We start from the raw sequence: 20147 nt of genomic DNA, 5'->3' as shown, positions 1-20147 counted from the left end.
TTTGGTTTTGGTTTTTTTGAGAAAGTCTCACTAAGTAGCTCTAGCTGTCCTGGAACTTACTGTGTAAACCAGGCTGCCCTTAAACTCACAGAGATCCTGCCTGTCTCCTAAGTGCTGAGATTAACGCATGTGCCAACATGCCCAACTTGTTCAAAGTCACTGTAGTTGAAGAACCTTGTTTTTCTCAAATTCTGAACACCATGTGCATATGCTCTGTGTGTGTGTGTGCCTGTGTCTTTCTTTCTCTGTGTCTTTGTCTCTCACTCTCTTTTAATGTCTGTGTGGGATGTCTGTGTGTGGTATATGTGCACATTTTAATGTGACCGTAGATGCAAAGTAGACTTGCATCATGTGGAGGTCAGAAGACAATTCATGATGCTAATCCTTCCTTCTACCTTCTTATTGTTTGCTGCTGCATATGCCAAGCAAGCTGGCCTGTGAGCTTCTTGAATTCTCCCATCTCTACCTCCCATTTCACTGTAGGCATGCTGGGATCATAGACGCTCTACTGCATCTATCTTTATGTGGGTTCCGGGGGTCGGAACTCCAGTGCTCACACTTGATGGCAAACACTTTATCATCTAACAATTCCCTCAGCCCTCCATTATCTCTATAAATTACTTATTCCTGTCTATAAATTACTTATTACTGTCTTCTCCCTCTTAAATGTCTATGAAATGCAAGCTAGAGCTTCATGCTATTTTGTTTTGTCTGTTTGAGACAGGATCTGATCTGGTACGCACAAGCTGGTCTCAGGCTCATAGCAATTCTGTCTAAACTGAAATCTGCTGTCAAAAGCTTCAGAAACACCACTTTCCCCACAATGATCATTTACCCAAAGCACATAAAATAAGTTGCTCTCAGATGGAAACTTGTAAATATTCTCATTCTGAACTGTCTAGATGTTACTATATATATATAATGCTCTGAAGCACAAACAAGGAGGTTAGTAATGGCTCAAACACATGCATGAATACTTATTTTACAAACCACAACCATCTTAATAAACTCACACTACATTGCTGATATAGAATCTCCATAATTTCCACTAATAATCAGATATTCTATCCATGAATGCCTCTAGACATTTGTTTTTAAGCTCAAATTCTGGCTGTTTGCCACACATCTGCTGTCATTAGTAAAATTAAAACTAATTTTACTAAAATTCAAACCATCTGAATGCTCTTAAAAATTTAAGGATGTCTTAGCAAGCCTCTGCTCCTTAATGAGCCATTCCTGACTTTATCATGTGATTTGAATTATTCAAAAGTCAATCTCAAACTCTTCAGTATATAAATTATCTTTCAATCAAGCAATTACTTGGTGTCTATCTGATATCTAACAAGGTCTAATTTGGCCTAGGCAAATCTTGAAAAAGAGTCCAAAATAAAAAATGTCAGTAGACAATGTAATTCTAGTAAAAGACAATTAAACTAGGGACTGGAGAGTTGGCTCAGTGGTTAAGAGCACTGACTGCTCTTCCAGAGGTCCTGAGTTCAATTCCCAGCAACCACATGATGGTTCACAACCATTTGTAATGGGATTCGATGCCCTCTTCTGGTGTGTCTGAAGACAGTGACAGTGTACTTATATATATGAAATAAATAAATTAAAAAAAAAGACAATTAAATTAAAATTTTTATTACACTCAGCAGAGAAAAAGGAAACCAAACCAAAAATGTAAATCTTAAAGTTTTTGTATAGTGCAAGCAACATTCACTATTTCCTTCTGCATTTAGGCTTCCCTAAGAAACCCACTATATGATCTGTTGTGTCATCTCAGCAACTGTCTCTTCCTTTACTGTGTCTTTATAATAAGCACAGCCTGAGTTCTGGAACGAAGAGACTCATTACACATTTTATCCCTTTAATCAGTAATATCCAATTCTAAAAATTTAATCAATCAATGATATATATATATATATGGGCACATGTGTGAGTGCACATACATGTGTGCTATGATATGTATATGGAGGTCAGAGGATTTATTAGAATGGTTTACAGGCTATGGTCCAACTAGTTCAATAATGGCTGTCTGTCTACAAATGGAAGGTCTAAGAATCCACACTTGTTGAGCCCATGAGGCTGGATTTCTCAGTTGTCTTCAGAGTATGTTGGAGTCCAGAAGAAGTAGGCTCTAATGCCAGTGAAAGAATGGACTGGCTAGCAGGTAAAGAGATAGCTTCCTTCTTTCAATCCTTTATATAGGCTGCCAGCTGAAGGTGTGGCCCAGATTGAAGGTCAATCTTCTCCCCTCAAAGATCTGAAATAGAAGTGGGTTTTGCCACTTCAAACGATTTAAATTAAAAGAAAAAAAAAATCTCTCATAAGCATGCCCAGCCATTTAGCTAATTCCAGGTGTAATCAAGTTGACCAAGAATATCCATCACAGTAGGGAATTTTGAGAGTGAAGACACTGAATTTTTTTCTTTCAGTAGATTTTGATCTGAGGATAAATGGAAGTCAAAGAGAAGCTCTAAAAAGAAGGGATATGATCTACTTTTAATGCCCATACTGCTCTCTGGAAAACAGATAGAGAAGGAAGAGTAGAAGCAGGCAGGGTGGGATGGTCCGAATGAGAATGGCCCCATACACTCACATACTTGAATGCTTGTTCCCAGTGGGTGAACTGTTTGGGAAGGATTGGGAGGTGTGGCCTTGTTAGAAGAGGTCAGTCACTGGGGGTGGGCATTGAGGTTTCAAAAGCCCACAGCAGGGCCAGTGTCTCTTTCTCTGCTTGCCGCCTGTCAACCAGGCTCTCCCCGGCTATTTCCCCAGCACCATGCATGTGTGCTTTCCCATCTGCCACCACACTCCCCACCCTCTGAATCTGTAAGTAAGCTCTCAAGTAGATGCTTTCTTTTCTAAGAGATGCCTTGGCCACAGTTCTCTTCACAGCAACAGGGTAGTAACTGAGACCCAGTGCTTCCAGGGAGACAGCTAGTACTATCATTCAGCTCAGGAAGACGACGGCTCAACAATAGGCTAACAATCATAACACCAGTGGACTTGCAAATTCATAGCATAGTCAACCACTTAACTGGTAAGGTGTGCAATGGGTACCTAAAGGTTAGATGTCCAAAACCAATTCATTTTATTAAAAATACCCTCTCACTTTGATATTTGCAGTTTTTAACATTACTTTATTACGAGGGAGAAAGCAGTGCCTGCCTGCACATGCCACAGCCCAGGTGTCTCAACCTGGAAACAACTGGGATCAGGGAACAACTCTGTGGTTGGATCTTCCTTTCTAAGTTTACCTGGATTATGGGGATTGACCTCGGGTCTTGAGCTTGTGTGGCAAGTACCCTTACCTGCTAAGCCAGCTTGCTAGCCTTGTATTTGTGACTTTAGAAATCAATGAAATCATTTACACAACTGGCCTTTTTCTTTACATGAATTTCTCTTTCATTAACTCAATGACCAAGTTCTAATTCATTCATCAACTCATTTTCAAAAGTATTGTTTATCATAGAAGATGTAACTCAGTATAATCTACACCACTTGCCTAGCACATGCAAGGCTCTTGATTAAAAGAGAAAAGAAAGAAAGAAAGAGAGAGAAAGAGAGAGAGAGAGAGAGAGAGAGAGAGAGAAAGAGAGAGAGAGAGAGAGAGAGAGAGAAAGGAAAAGGAAAGAGAAGCCCTGTGATTAATATTGCTTTCAGGTTCCCTCCTTTGTAATACGTTTGCTATTTTGCAACAAGCTATCCTCCAAATTTTTAAAAACAAATGCAGCCTCACTCAGGCCCCTCTCAGACACTGACTTTCACTGACAGACACTGACAGGAACCCTATTGAGGCAGTATCTGTGAAACCCCACCCTAAGCCACTGGCCAGAGCCTGTGACATCTCACCTGGCAAGGGAATCTACATCAGTCAGGTGCCCCATCTTGTTCCCCACCCAGTCCTGTCTCCTGCCCGGGAAGCAGAGAGCCTGGCTGCAGACTCTTGCTGTAAGTTTAAGGCCAGCTTGGCAGCTTAATGAGATCTTATCCCAAAATAAAGAATATTAAAAAAGCAAAACTAAAAAGCCAAAACAACAACAACAAAATGCTGACAGGCTTGTAAGATGTCTCAATGAACAAAGGCACTTTTCCTGTAAGTCTGATGATGCACACCCACACAAACATGGAAGCAGTGCCAACTTCACAAAATTGTCCTCTGAGCTTCACATGTGCATGCATGTACGTGTGCACACACACACACACACAATAATAATAATAATGATGATGATGATGATGATGATGATGATGATGATGATAATGTGTGAGGCCCTAGGTTCAAAAGAAAGGAATAAAAAAATAACAACAACAAAAAAAGCAAAAAAACACTAATGTATATGTTCTACAGAATTAAATAGATATGAAATATTAGCCAGTAAATAGCACATCAGTTGAGAACAATTTGTCAGAGTTAAGGCATTCTAAGGTCTTTGTATTTACCAAAGGACCTTAAACATTAATTATCTCTGGCCTTTGAAGTAGTAATAGAATATATAACTTCCCTATAAACATGGAAGTTATAGGCCATATAGGAAGTTTAAGGCCAGCTACTTTACTTTTAGTACTTAAAAAAAAATTAAAGTACTAAATAGATCTATACATATATAAACTCTGACGCAAGAAATCAAGCTACACACATTTTTAAATACATGGGACCACTTAGAAAAACTTTTCAAATGGTAAACCAAAACAAAACTTAAGACAAGCTTCACACCAGAATCATAGAGACCAAATTTTGTGACAGAACATGAAGCCCTAGCAAGGTTTAAAAAGTATGGAAACACCATTAGGAAAGGAACCACAAACAACAGAGTAAACAACGCTTACAAACTTCATGCAAACAAACTGAAGTCTCTATGTGTGCACATGTATGCATGCTTGTTTGTATCTGTGAGTGCAGACATGTGTGCCCAAGTGTGTGTGGAGGCCGAATAATCTCAGAAATTGGTCCTCACCTTCCATCTGTTTGAGACATTCTTATTTGCTATGCCACCCCCCCCCCACACACACACACATACACTCATTCCAGCCCAGACGGTTTTACAGGCATATTATTAAAGAAGTAAATAACTTTACATTTCCCCAATGTACAAGAAAAATTTAAAAACATTCAGCAAGTTTATACATACCTGTTTGTGTAAGTGATGGGACTTTGTCAGCTTTTGGAGTCTGTGAGCCCTGCCCTCCTTTCTGGACATTCGTAGAGTACAACTTGACTTGATTTATAATAGATAAATGTGGGTGAATGTCGGGAACCACATATGTAAAGCTTTCAAATGTCATTACATTCTTCCATCCTAAGAGAAAAAAGTCACTTTAACTTTAAACATTTAACCAATCACATGCTTGAATTTCCTTAGTAATATAGGAATCTAATATTTCAATTTCTCCCCTATATTTATATTGATATACAAACTTCAAAAATATGTATGAACTCAACCAAACATTCATATTCAGTTATTTCAAAAGATAGTATATAGTACATAACAGATACTCTCTTATTTTTTATGCTGGTCGCATTTAAAAAAAAAAAGCTGCTATAACGTATTTTTAGAATAGCAGAATCTGGGTATGAGACAACCAAAAGGGCTTCCTACTTAAAATTATCCCATGTCTTCTCACAAGCTGGAGATTAGGTCCTGTCATGTAACAATCAATAAATGAACCTGGAACTGGTGAGATGGCTCAGTAGTTAAGAGCACTCACTGCTCTTCTGAAGGTCCTAAGTTCAATTCCCAGCACCAACATGAAAGCATGAAGGCTCTCACCTGGTGCCCTCTTCTGGAGTGCAGATATACATGCAGACAAAGTGTGCACATACACAAAATACATATAAATAAGTCTTCTAAAAAAGATGTCTTTAAACAAACAAACAAAAAAGGAAATCCTATTAGTAGCCATCCCTGTTGTCTGATTTTTTTACATTTCCTTTTAAAATTATTTTTAGTTATTTATTATTTATTTAATGTATATTAGCACATGTCGCTGTCTTCAGACACACCAGAAGAGGGCATCAGATCCCATTACAGATGGTTGTGAGCTGCCCATTACTGGTGGGGTTGCTGGGAATTGAACTCAGGATCACTGGAAGAACAGCCAGTGCTCTTAACCTCTGAGCCATTTCTCCAGCCCTCTATGGAACCTTTAATTGAGAGGATGGGAGACACAAAGCACCTTAGCTGTTGCATACTGGTTGACAGTGGTTTTTTGGACCAACACAGAAGGAAACGAGACTCCACAGTTGTGCTCAAGTGACAGAAAGATAAACTTCTCCTCCTGACTTTTTATGTATTACTGTGTACTCAGGTTTCCAGTTTCTCAAAGGACTCAAGAACTATTGAGACAGAATCTATACTTCCTCAGGTTTTATATGAAACCAACCATGTCATTAGAGACAATTCCGTTTTTCAAGAGTGAATGAGCACTGCAGGGCTGACACTTGGTTAGGGGACACAGCTTGGTGACAGGACCATCCTCAGCACCATTGGGGCAGAGGGGTACGATGTCCAACTGCTGAAAACTGAATCTCCAAAACACTAACTGATGTATGTCACCTACAGGAAGAGGGTTTGTAAAATAGAGAAAAGCTCAGAGACCCTGGCAGGAATAAGTCTCTGTGAGCACTGCAGGTAACTGGGAAGCATGAGGAGTTCAAGGAGACAGAAAAACTCAGTCAAGCTCAGGCTGACCATTTATTTGGGGAACTTCCTGCTGTCAATGTATTTTTTAGTCTATCTGGCAAATTGCTGAGCGTCCGATGTGGCCTTGGTTATGTGCATCTATTCCTAAAAGCTAAGTGAGAAAAATAACAGTAGAGAATTCCTGCACACAAAACATGTGACATACCAAACCTGTCTTCTTCACTGTAGCCACTGCTATTCTTGAGGCAAAATAGGAAGACGAAGAACATATAAAGGGAGGGCTAGAGAGATGGCTCAGAGGTTAAGAGCACTGACTGTTCTTTTACAGATCCTGAGTTCAATTTCCAGCAACCACATGGTGTCTCACAACCATCTGTAATGGGATCTGATGCCCTCTTCTGGTGTGTCTGAAGACAGCCACAGTGTACTCACATACATAAGTAAATCTTTAAAAAAGAAAAAAAAAAAAGAAAAGACAAGACAAGACAAAGGGAAATTAGGGCACAGAGAGCAGGGGACAGTGGCACACACATTAATCCCAGCACTCCCAGCAGAGGCAGGTGGAGCTCTGTGAGTGTGAGGCCAGCCTGGTCTACATAACAAATTCTAGGCCAGCCAAGGCTGCACAGTGAAACCTTGTACTAAAAATAATTGACGATGATAATGATGATAAATTAAGGGCTCATGAAAAGCCCTGAAACCTGGGACCTTGTTTGCTTTTCCTGCTGACTAAGAATCAAAACAAAATTTTCAGCAATACTGGCAAACTCAAAATTGCCTACAGAGGTATTGTTTCCTCAAAAACATCCAAAAATGTGTATTTGGGGCCAAATGTTTGTAACCTCAAATTTTAGCATTCCTCCCATCCCTAAATCTGAACAGTAAACCTTAGCACCGAGAGAGGAAGACATGACCAGAGGGAGGGAGGGAGGGAGGGAGGGACCCAAGCACACGAGATGGCTCAATGGAGAAAAGCACTAAGAACCAACTCGAGACTGTGGTCCCCTAACCTCCACACGAATGCCATGGCATGCACACTCTGATACCTCCACACACACCAGACACAGCCACACAGTAATAACAACAGTAGTAATAACTTTCTAAAGAAAGAAAAAGTCTTTAACTACTTGTCACAAACAATTTTTCATTTCTTTGTGGACAGACCCAAACAAGGCCCACATACTGTGCTTGAGATCTCTTCCAGCCATTTTTAAAGCTATACAATATATTTAAATTTCAATGCTTTAAATATTAATAAGCTAAGCTGTTCATCTGAATTTCTGCCCTGGTAGTTTTCCAGTCTGAACTTTACTGCTTGAATTCCCATAGCAGTGTCTAACCTACCCTATGTATCCCACATGCCAGTGGGTGTAAAGGCTTTTTCTGAACTCAGTTGATGAGGAAAAATCTTGGAAGTAGAGATGAAGTCTCTTTGAGGGCTGCTTATTCTGGACTGGGATCACACCTCAGCAGCAGAGCTCTCGGTCCCAGATTTGGTCATGACCAAACTCATCTAGTATCTAATTTTTCCTTTATTTATGACAATGTCTACTGCTATTCAATGCTACACTCCTTTACTCTCTGAGCAGCTTTAAAACTGTAGCCTTCTAATATGGTTATTTCTTCACTCAGTCAGAATGCCTTTGCACAGAAAATCCCGCTCTGAGGTTACTCAGGAATCCAGTGTAAGTCTAGCCTCAGGCCTTAACTCTTCCTTCTTATGCACCAACTCTCAAAATGGTAAGTGTGTCGCCTGGCACACTGCAGAGGTGCCATGGTTTTAGTTTACAGATATCATTACAAGTGCAGATTTCAGTACGATTTGCTGTATATTTCAATCCATTCCAGTCATTGAGTTGAGTAATGCTCAAATGGCCTTATTTCTGGCCAGTAGAGGTCTCTTCAAATCCTTCTAATACTTTACCCTTGCTAGCTGTCTGGAAACATCCCTTAGTCTTGAATGTTAATGGTATTTTAGGTATCAGCAGCTTTCAGCATACCTTCAGCATTAATACACAACTGAAAACTGCTTATAGGCTAGAAACTACATGGGCCCACATGGGACTCAATGAAGCCAATAGAATTCTAACCCAGCAATGGAAAACAATCAATCACTTGCAGGGTGGATTGCTGAATTCATTAACTCCAGCTGGCAGAAATGTAGGAAAGCTTATTTCCTAATCTTAACACCCTTTCTTCAAGGTGACATCTAAAATCAGCTACATCTGGAACATTAGTCTTTTGTCTGGCACTCACTGCTCTACCAGCCTGAACAGGGCTTGCTCGTGGCTGCATCATCAGGGCTGCTTCATCTAAGTTGCAGCTTCTGGCACGTTACCAGTTTAGCCATGACAATCAGGGGCCTAGTCACAAGTCTCTGCTTTTACTTTGCTTCTGTGACTCCTGACAGCCACTGCTACTGTTTACTGCTTGCCCTCTTGCCAATCTAGTTTGTCATCTACTACTTATTGACTTCAGCTTTCAGAGAAAATATGGCTTTCATTTGAAACTAAATATAACAATAAACAATCTATTGTCTTTCCTGCAAACTGACAATTCAGTCTATTATGTATGTTTCATCTGCATTAAAATAAACAAAAAAGGACATCTTGTGGTCTGGGATAGTTTCTGGCTAATTTTGTGACTTGAGCCAAGGTTGTAACCTGCTGTCTACATATCAGTCTCCTTACCTAAAAAAGTATTTCAGTAGTTTCTTCCCTCCAAATTTGAGAGCACTGACATATTAAAAACTGAATAATTGAATAGCTGGAGGGATGGCTTTGTGATTAAGAATGCTAATACTGGCTGCTCCACAGAATCAACTAACTGGGACTCATGGGGACTCACAGAGTGCAGGGAGCCAGTAGGGTCTGACCTAGGTCCTCTGCATCTATGTTATCTGCATCTGAGTAGCTTGGTGTTCACGTGGGAATCTGAACAGTGCAGTGGAGGCTGTCCCTGACTCTTCGGGCTGCTCATGGGACCCTTTCCCTTCTACTGGCTTGCCTCGTCCAGTCTTGATGTGATGCTATGTGCCTGGTCCTATTGTAGCTTGTTATGTCCTGTTTGGTTGATGTCCATGAGAGGCCTATTATTTTCTGAGGGGAGGCATAAGATAGGTGGATCTGAGGGAGAGGGGAAGTCTGGGTGTGGAGACTAGGAGAAGGAAAGGAAAGGAATGGGTAACTGTGGTTGGGATACAATATGTGAGAGAATAACAAAACAAAACACACAAACAAAAAAACCCTTTGCTTGCCAGATGAGGAACAATTCCTAGTTCCTAGTTACATGTTACAGTTACATGAAAAAGGGAGTCTAACTCAGTATGGTTTCAATCACTAAAAAATATACTTGATAAGCTACCAGAATTATATGTAATTTTAAAATTGATTTTCTATATTTAAAAAAATGTGTACAATAGGCTAGGTGTGGTGGTGCACGCTTTTAATCCCAGCATTCAGGAGGCAGAGGCAGGCAGATCTATGAGTTCAAGGCCAGTCTGATTTACTTAGTGAGTTCCAGGACAGCGAAGGCTCTGCAGAGACCCTGTCTCAAAAAAACACAGAAAGTATACCATATAGAAACTAAAAACATAACTACCAATAAGCTATCTAGAATTCATTAAAATCTTAATGGAAGGCTAGAGAGATGGCTCAGCAGTTAAGAGCACTGACTGCTCTTCCAGGGGTCCTGAACTCAAATCCCAGCAACCACATGGTGGCTCACAACCTCCTGTAATGGATCCAATGCTCTCTTCTGGTGTGTCTGAAGACAGGTACAGTGCACTCATATAAATAAAATAAATCTTAAAAGGAAAAAAAAGATCTTAATGGGGACTGAAGAGATGGCCCAGTGGTTAAGAGACTTCCAGAGACCTGGGTTCAATTCCTCGCACCCACAAGGCAGCTAACGATCTTCTGCAACTCCAATTCCAGAGGACCCCATACTCTCTTCTGGCTTCCATGAGCACTGCACACATGTGATGCACAGGTCTACATGCAGGCAAAACATTCATACATATAAAAATGTTAAAACCATGAACTGATTTTAGGAGCGATCTTATTAACAGCACCATCAGATTGTGACAGTCTGCCAATATGAACACTCAGGAGCCCCAGTTTACTGGCATCCCTTCTGCCAGCCAATGCTGCAGGAAAGCCTGCCTACTCATCTAGCCAGCAGAGGTGTAAGCAAGATAGAGAGGCCCAGCCCAGGAGAATGTGACCTATATGGTTTTAGTACACAGCATAAAGAAGGCCATCTCTCACTTTATTTTTTTTTAAAGGCAACAAAAGCACACACTGACAACTCCCTGTGCTACAACTTGGATTATAGCTCTACTGTCTTGCTTAGTTACTTCAATATTTGCTAAGAAAAAGTAAAAATAGCTGCAATTCCAAGACTTAGAGATAGAGACAGGAGGATCACAAAATGGAGGTCAGCCTAGGTTAAATGTTAAAACCCTGTCTCAAAAAGATGAGAAGGGAGATAAAATCAATAAAAGCATCTAACATAATACAAATACTATAACTACAAATAAACTTCCAATGTATTAGTAATGAACTGAGATACACATTTCAGTATGTATTTATTTATTGTAAATTATTTTCATTACAATTGTCAGGTCACAGGGCACAAACTTCTTAAGGTTCCTTTTACACAGAGAATAACTACCTCATAAATCAGTGTTCAATTCTGCTGCCAATCAGTACAAGAGAGTTCCTACATCTCCCATAAAAAATATCATATCATCAGTAGAAAACCTTAAGAGGATAAAGATATGGCTTAGCAGCTAAGTACTGCATATGCCAATAATTATAGCCCCATGTGATTCACGCCCTCTGTTGGCTTCTGTGCACACACATTCTGGAACATACATGTGCGTGCACACACAAACAAATAAATGTTTCGACAAAAAAAGGAGTAAACTTAGCCAATGCAAGATAGACAGCAGTGAAATCCTTTAAATATATATGTTTAAAAACAAACATTTTAATGTCTGTAGACCATGCTCTCTGCATGTTATTCATCAACATTCAACCATCTCCTCTGCCCATTGCTGCATTGTTGGATATGCTATCCTACCGCCATATTGAGTATGCTTAGTCCAGACTGTGATGGGCTGTGTGAAATACACACTGCATTCTGAAGACAACACAAAATGGGAGACACCTTAACATTTTTTTAAAAATTATATGCCAGAATATATACTAGCTAAAGTATACTATTTTTACTTTTAAAAATAAGTCTACCACACAGTGCAAAACTACATGCTGTGGCCAGGCTCTTGAATACTGTCTTTCTTCTTTGACTTCACAGAGGTTTCTCATTTTTATGTATTTGTATCAGTCAATGGGTTCCTCCTGTTTACTCTTTAGTGTCATTTTGGTTTTTTGAGATGAAGTTTTTCTGTGTGGCTCTGGCTGTCTTGGGACTCATTCTGTGGATCAGGATGGCCTCAAACTCAGAAATCCTCCTGCCTCTGCTAGAACTAAAGGCATGGACTGCCATACCTGGCCGCCTCTGTTTATCCCTGAGAAGACTTCATTAGACAGGTAAGCATTCTAGAAGAAGAAACTAAACTTTATTTCTTCTCAAAGAAAATCATCTGGCTTTGGATCCCCAACTCCCTCTCCCCCAAAACATAAACAAACAAACAAAAACAAGACAAAAAGCTTCAAATAGTTTTTCTTGTAATATGCATCCAACTTAAATAGCACACTTTCTCCAAATGATTTTTAAATTTAACCATAGTTTTGATTGCTCTTTCAAATACCGTAACAAAACTTCCACCAAGGTGATGTTTCAAATTTAAAAAGGTGTTAAGTGTTAAAAACACTAAATTTTTTGTAGTAATAAACATCCTAAAAGAACTCTGCAAAGTAGTCCTAAATGAAGAGACTAATTACTATCTGAGCTACAGAGAATGGGACAAAGAGCCCAGCATTTTAGGCCCAGTGACAGCTACCCAGAATAAGAATTACAAATTACACTACTGCAACTCACCTCACCAACACTGAAGGGGCACTTTGGACAACATTTAACAGCCACTATATGTATATATATTTCTGTGTAATATGTTGAAGTTTATTTGGAGTTTTAAACAGAGGGCCCATTCTGTTCATAAGTGGCATACCGCCACCATGGGAAAACTAGCTACAGTATTCTGTCATTAACAACAAACTAAAACAGTGTATTGCAATCAATTCTTTTGCAACCTTAGAAACCAGCTTTTAATACGGTATGAATATATTCTACTTTATCTGCCCAGCACAGGAGTGTGTGACCGCTTTTATCAAAAAACCTGAATGGCTGCAGCTTTTGCCTTCCGATCCAAGTTTTTGAAGGGTGACTGTGAATGTTTGAGAAACGTTTCTGTAACCACTCTTTGCAAATCCCAAGAACCTGAGGGGCTCGGGTTAGCGGTGGATTTGGTCCTGTCCTCTCCTGGGCTCTGCTAGCAGTCCTCCGTGTCAAGCTACGGGAACAAGGGAGGTGAACAGAAACAGGACTTACACGTTTGATGCTACTTTAGAAACTCTCCAATAACTTGAATCTGACTGAGAAAGCAATGCTGACGAAGATGAAAACTCTCAATCCCACCCTGCGCCCAGGGTTATTTATGTACAGTTTCAGGAGACACTTTTGTCACCAAAAGGATTGTTCGATATAACCGCAAACTTCGGTGGGTTTCCTGTCCCCCAGACTATGCCCATTCGATAACTGTGAGAAGCCCTCACCTTAAGATCCGTATGTGACATCCACTTTGATTTAGGGAGATTTAAGAAAACGGGATGGCACTAAGAAAAAGTGTAGCGCAGGAGTACCTCACTCAACCTAAGCAGCAACAGAACTGCGGCGGCGGCCCAAGGGGACCCTCCAAGCTGGTGGAATCCGCCATTTCCCACGGCCTGTTTGGGTCACCCTGGGTCACCGCGATGTGCCCTAAGACCTCCGGGTCTGGAGGTCCGCCTCAGGGTGTCCCTACGCGGGTTGGCCGCTCCCCGGTAGCCGCGGCTCGCGGGGACACCTGTGAGGACCTTGCGAGACCGGCAGGCTCTGTCTGGGTTGGAGAAGGGCAAGCGGGCGGGCCAACTGCCGAGGCCAGGCGCGGCCTCCACCGGTCCGTCACTCACCCTGGCTGCGGCCGCGGGTCGCTGCCCGGCCGCCACCGAGCCTGCACAGCGCCGCCCAGCTGCACCTGTGCGCCGCGGCGGCGGCGGCCAAGCCCGGAAACATCCTGGCGGGGCAGAGGCCCCCACTCGGACACCACCTCCTGCCTCCGAGCCGCCTGCCGCGCCAACTGACTCCATAGACCGGACCCCGGCGAGCACGGATGTGTGCGCCGCGGCCGGCGGCCTCGGCGACCCGGAAGTCATGGGGGTGTGGCGCGACAGCGGAAGTGACGGAATATGCCAGCGGGGGCGGGGTGGGCGGTGCTTCTGGCCAGCACCGGGCCAGGACGGTGTGCGCTGCCGACTGTGCTGGGCATTTGTGAGTCCGTGTCGTGTCCCGGGAGACAGTCTTACGAAGCGCCGCCGGGGCGTGGGAAGCAGGAGGAGAAGGCAGGGTTTAAGCCTCTGTCCCCTTTCCTTTTGAACCCTCGGCACCGCTCTGTCCAACACCGTGGTCACCTTGCTGATCACTCAACCTCCGCTTCTCGGTCGTAGTATAACAAAATTAGAGGCGTGCATAAAATTTGAAGTCGCGGTACTATGTGTACGCGAAGATGGAGCAGTTTTTCAAACAGCCTGGTCCCAGAGAGAAAGAAACCTGAACACATTCGCCTGTTTTAACCATTACCATGTCAGGTTCATTCAGTTCTTAGCTTAAGCCTTCTTTCACCACCCTAATTATAATTAACGTGGTTCTCATTTTTAAATAGTTACCCTGTACACTTTTCTTCAAAATACCACTACTGAAATTATTGTCCCCCCGGAATAGAGAATAGCTATATGGACACTGGATCCTGTGCAGTATACGTATACTACTATATTCCAGGGGCTAAGTCAATACCTGTCTGGCCAGATAAATAGAATGGGATGCATGTCCAGTTGTTTTAAAGATTAATTTAAATCGCTTAGTGAAAGTACTGTAAAATAAAATTTTAAATGGAAAATGAGTGCACAGGGCCGAGGGAAGGTATAGGGAACTTTCGGGATATCATTTGAAATGTATATAAAGAAAATATCTAATAAAAAAATAAAGAAAATGAGTGCAAATCAGTAAATGGGGAGGAAACCCACCACTTTGAGTGGACTTGAGGCTCCCTTCACAGGAGGGAATCCACCTCTGGTAAGGTTAAGCAGGTCAAAAGCCCATGGCTAACAAGGTTGTGGTCTCTAGTAAAAGGCTATTGCAGCTATTTGGATAAATATATTATGGTCTGACACCCCTTCCCCCATAACTGTAGCCATTTTGTTCCATGCTTGCCAGTTATATTACTACTCTAACATGCCTGCCACTCACTGACCAAGAAGTGACTTGGCTCAAGAACATGCTGACCACATAACCATGGTTTTGTCCTGTATGTTCTGAATGTTATGTATGAGGTTTGCTAATCTTAAGAAATTCCATCAAATCAAAGGTCAACACGAACTGTTCTGTGTAAAACGGCTTGAGTTAGAGCTGACCACCGGACAGCCCTTCCTGCACCTACATATGAGCTCACTGTGGTTTTTGTGGCTGACAGTGAAGAATGCTTCTAATAAGCTAAAAAGTTATAACACTCATGCTCTGTTATCTCGATGTCCTGAAATTCCCCTGTTCACCATGCATCCCGACACTTTCCTTACCTTACTCAGGACCCATCAGCTGATATACTTTGCCTCGTGAGCCTTCCTTGCCCTTTAAACTTCTGTACCTTGTTTTTTGGGTTTTGTTTTGTTTTGTTTTGTTTGTTTGTTTGTTTGTTTGTTTCGAGACAGGGTTTCTCTGTGCAGCCCTGGCTGTCCTGGAACGCGCTCTGTAGACCAGACTTTCCTCGAACTCAGAAATCCACCTGCCTCTGCCTCCCAAGTGCTGGGATTAAAGGCGTGCGCCACCATGCCCGGCCTGTACCTGTTTTTTTGTTTGTTTGTTTGTTTTTCCTATAGAAAGTCTACTATGAGAGCAGACTGGTGCCACAATTAGGTTTTTCCTTCTTGTGGACCTAGGCATCCAGTGTTATGGTGTGTGTTCAATAAACTATTCTTGCTTAACTGCGATGGTGTGTGTGGCAAATTCCTGAACCCCAACAAACGGATAGGTTATTCTGGTTAAATTGCCTTCTAAAGTGTGTGCCCATAGAGTAGTGCTACTGTCAGCTTTGAACAGAGCAGCTGTTTGTTTGTTTGTTTGTTTTCTTTTGCAATGGTCAATGGTAACTGCAGAAACGCCTAACTGATCAATAAAACTGAGAATAAATGACTGTTGAATGCCTAGCCATAAACTGAAACATTTGTATCACTTCTTCCAAAGGCCAGGGAACATTCTGGAAAAAAGGGGCGGATGAAAAGTAAAAACCAGAGGAAGTGCAGGGAAGTAGTGGAAAACACGGACTTCCAGTATGACATCGTTGGTGCCTTCTTGAACTCACACTTGCTGTGATTACTCTCAGGAGACTGGGCACATCAACACTGTGTCTGGGGAAAGAGAAGGGGCTCCTGGGGTCCTGCCCTCCCCTGAGAGTTTCTACACAATGGTTGATGGGGGAAGGGAGAGACATTTGAAAGCAAAATTTCACCCATTCACCTGTAAACAACCCTAATGAAACTCATGAGATGGCACTCACAGAGACAGGCACACGCACATCAAAGCAGAATGGAAAAGCTCACTGGGAAAATGACAGGGATTGGCAGGGGTGGGCAGAGGACAAGAGAGGAACAGGTGTGCAAATATGATCACAATACACTGCATATAAAATCTCACAAAAAACCCTTTATACATTATTAATATATGCTTATAAAAGCTTAATGAGAATCAGCACAAGGATTTTGTTTTGAGACAGGGGCTCACGTTGTAGCCCAGGCTAGCTCAGCAGTCACTATATACCTGGAGTCACTGTGAACCTTTGAGTTCACTGTTCCTCAGCCACCTTTCACTTTCTCAATCAGTGGTTCCTTTCTTTGGAAGAAAATGTAAAGCATTTCAAAAGACTTTGTGACTGTAGTCTGTATTTTCTGGAATGCAGGTCCAAGTGAGCATGTCCCTCTAGGTCATTTTCAGACATTCTGTGTGTGATTAAGATTTTAGATGGTCTAAACTGAGAATGTATGTTATAAACAGATGCTTAAATTGCACTATTTTATCAGACAGACAAAAGCGGAAGTGGAAAATGACCAAGTGCCACTCAGGGTTCTCATACACCATAATTTCTACAAGATGTTTCCAAGGAAGTTGCTGCCCTTATCAGACACTTTGAATCTAGCTGGCTGAACTTTGTTTCATCCTGTCTAGTCCTGGGACAATGATGGTTCTACTCATTAAACAAGCCTGGCTATCTATCTGGAAAATGGACTTAGATGATTCATTACAAAATAAAGAGAATGGTTCTGCCCCGAGGCTTCCAATTTTGAGTACAGATGTATCCGTGGGAATTGTGTTCTTCTCCCCTTCAGGATTAGTGTGGAAGGACCTTACCAACCTGAACATTTTTTAAAGGCTTACACATGGCTGTATAAAAGGACCGTCAAACCACAACTAAGGGTGTGTTGGTCGCCACTACACAACCAGAGGCAGAGATAGAGCGTATGTGCAGAGACATTTTCTATGTCTAAGCAAACCTTTCTTGCACGTGAAAAACTGTTCATATTGTTTCAAACCACACTGTTAATCCCTGCGTCCACTTTTCAGAGATGCTGAGACACTTGTCTCTAGTCAGCATGAATGTGAACATGAAATCAGACTCAGGCCCTCTGTCACTCCAATATGTATGTTCTGAAAAGCATGTTGTAAGGCAAGGAGAAGGCAAAGGGTTTGTTATTCTATGTGCATTATATGCATGTGTGTATGGTACAGAGGCTAGAGGTTGGTATCCGGTGTCTTCCTCTATCTCTACCTTTTATATTTAAAATCACATTTATGTAGGTGTATGTATATGCACATGTGTGTAGGTGAGATGGTACAGTGTGCCTTTGGAAGGCAGAAAAATAACTTGTGGGAGTCAGTTCTTCCTACCAGGTGGGGCCCCGGCATTGATCTCAGGTTATTTCATTCATCATGTGTGGTGACATGTGCCGTATCTGCAGAAACATCTTGCCAGTCCCTCCGACTTATTTCCCATTTTATTCATTCATGTGTGCGTTCACGATGGGGAGAGCACGTGCCATTTTACACAAGTGAAGGTCCAAGGACAACTTTGTGGTGACACTTATCTCCTGCTTTTATGTGGAACCTGGGTAGCAGATTTATGTCATCAGCCTTAATGTAGCAAGTCAATTCAATTGACCCATTGAGCCACGTCCAGAGCCAAGAGAGGATTATTCTTATGCACTGACTTCAACATTCCTGGATGTGCTTGTGGGGGAGTCTGGGCACAGGTGTTTTGTTTCATAAACAGGATCTCAATGGAGCATTTGCAAAGAGATGAAACACAGATCTAGTCTGACCAGATGGGGAGTTTTTGAACTAAAACTGAAGTTTATATGAGGACTAAAATTAAGTACCTGGAATAAAAATTTTCATGACTAAGGGGCTGACAGCTAAAGGAGCTACAGCTTGAAAAAAAACGACAAGCCTGGCAGTGGTGGCGCACACCTTTAATCCCAGCACTCAGGAGGCAGAGGCAGGCGGATTTCTGAGTTCCAGGCCAGCCTGGTCTACAGAGTGAGTTCCAGGACAGCCAGGGCTACACAGAGAAACCCTGTCTCGAAAAACAAAAAACAAAAAACAAAAACAAAAAAAAAAAAAGAAAGAAAGAAAAAAGAAAAAACGACAAGTGTAGAAAACAGAAAGCTCTCTGCTTGTGCCTCCTGACCTCCTTAAGAGTCTTAGTCAAGCAGGTTAGAGCTATGTCTCCCCTGTGTGCTGTGAACATCTTTAGACTTGGGGGCGTTTCTCTCATCTTCTTACCCTACGTGTTCACTATAGGTAATAGCATAGAGTATGCGCGTAGTGAATAAAGGAATGGAAATTTAAAGCTACACAGTTTTAATTCTCCTTTTCTATCTAACCCTCCTTTGAGAAAGATAAAGATGAAATTTCTATGAAATCTCTCCGACTTCTACCCTAGACAGTGAACTTTCAATGCACTTCCTCATTTTCTGGTCAACTTCCCTTCCTTCTCAATATAAATAAACCTTAGGCCTCACCCCCACCCCTTTATCTCCTGTTATTCCCTCTCTCCTTTCTTTTGTTCATTAAGTTTGGTTTTGAACTGGCAGGAACTCCTGACCTCAGCTTCCTGACTGCTGGGATTGTTTCAACAACATAAACACATTCCTCAGTTGTTTTACTTTGTCCTGATACCTCAAACATTCCTCCTCTTGTCACTGGAAACACTTGGCTGACATCACTCTTCTGCTTGCTGATTTAAAAAAAAAAAAAAAAAAAAAAAAAAAAAAGCCAGGCGGTGGTGGCACATGCCTTTAATCCCAGCACTCGGGAGGCAGAGGCAGGCGGATTTCTGAGTTCGAGGCCAACCTGGTCTACAGAGTGAGTTCCAGGACAGCCAGGGCTATGCAGAGAAACCCTGTCTCGAAAAACCAAAATAATAATAATAATAATAATAATAATAATAATAATAATAATAATAATAATAAAGCAGTTGAAAGCATGCCAGTGTTAGTATTGATTTTAGCCAGGCCTCATCTACTTTTGGACATAGTTCTAGAGAAACTGAAGGAAGACAATCTCACTCCTGCCCTGTTTTCTGTTAGAAGGAGCAGAAGGGAAGCCAAAACATGGCCTGCTTTCGCCTTTAGGAGATGAGGCCTTGGCTGTGCCTGGGAAACTGCAAACACGCCTGACTGCTTTGGTTTCCTTAAGGAACAAACCCACTGAAGCATCCAATGGTCCCACGCGCAACAGAAGGAAACTTTAAGGAGCCAAAAGACTTCCCGAAGAACTGAGGCACAAGTAGGAGGCTAATAAACAGAAGAAACAAAAGGAAAGCTCAAATTGTGGAGCTAAATGTTCTTTTGAATAGTTACAAATATAAAATGTCAAAGAATTATTACTAAACCCACATGTCTTTGACAAGTGAATTGCAATCAGAGGTCAGGGTACAAAAAAGAATTATTAACTTGCACCGTAGCACAGACCACGTGTCGCTTTAGCAACTTTTTACCCTTGCTTTTTCTGAGAATGAACTCATATCCTTTATTCCTTTCCCATGAAAATAAGGTTTTTTTAGTAGTTAACTTACCTCTGCCCCATAGCCAAGAAATACCAGTCCATAATGGAACAAGATTCACACCCTTATTCCCTTTAAAAAAAAAAAAATCCAGTTCTTACCTTACGCCCCCCTCCCCAGTCAACAATGAAGGTTGTGCTTCCATTTAAGGATCTAGGCTCTTACTAGGT

General features: G+C 41.7%; 1 protein-coding gene across 2 annotated transcripts in view, besides 1 other annotated feature; it reads right to left on the bottom strand.

Moving 5' to 3' along the window:
* Positions 1-14023, bottom strand: part of Slc30a9 (solute carrier family 30 (zinc transporter), member 9) — a 49188-nt gene extending 35165 nt beyond the window's left edge. For both annotated transcript variants that reach the window (NM_178651.4, NM_001310629.1), the window contains exons 1-2: positions 13781-14023; positions 5133-5300 (exon numbers count right to left, since the gene is read on the bottom strand). In NM_178651.4, the coding sequence (NP_848766.2) occupies positions 5133-5300; positions 13781-13883 (271 nt within the window). In that variant the 5' untranslated portion in view covers positions 13884-14023. The remainder of the gene's footprint in view (positions 1-5132; positions 5301-13780) is intronic.
* Positions 13652-14375: a transcriptional cis regulatory region, noted in NCBI's record as "promoter|chr5:67697777-67699188 (MGSCv37/mm9 assembly coordinates) targeted for CRISPR interference". NCBI's record gives its function as "positively regulates Bend4 and Slc30a9 gene expression in mouse ES cells" and the evidence as "EXISTENCE:mutant phenotype evidence [ECO:0000015][PMID:27783602, PMID:31784727]".

Source organism: Mus musculus, chromosome 5, assembly GCF_000001635.26.
Source record: "Mus musculus strain C57BL/6J chromosome 5, GRCm38.p6 C57BL/6J".
Taxonomy (NCBI): Eukaryota; Metazoa; Chordata; class Mammalia; order Rodentia; family Muridae; genus Mus; species Mus musculus.
The sequence above is the reverse complement of the archived record's forward strand: the minus strand, read 5'-3'. Positions and strand labels throughout refer to the sequence as shown.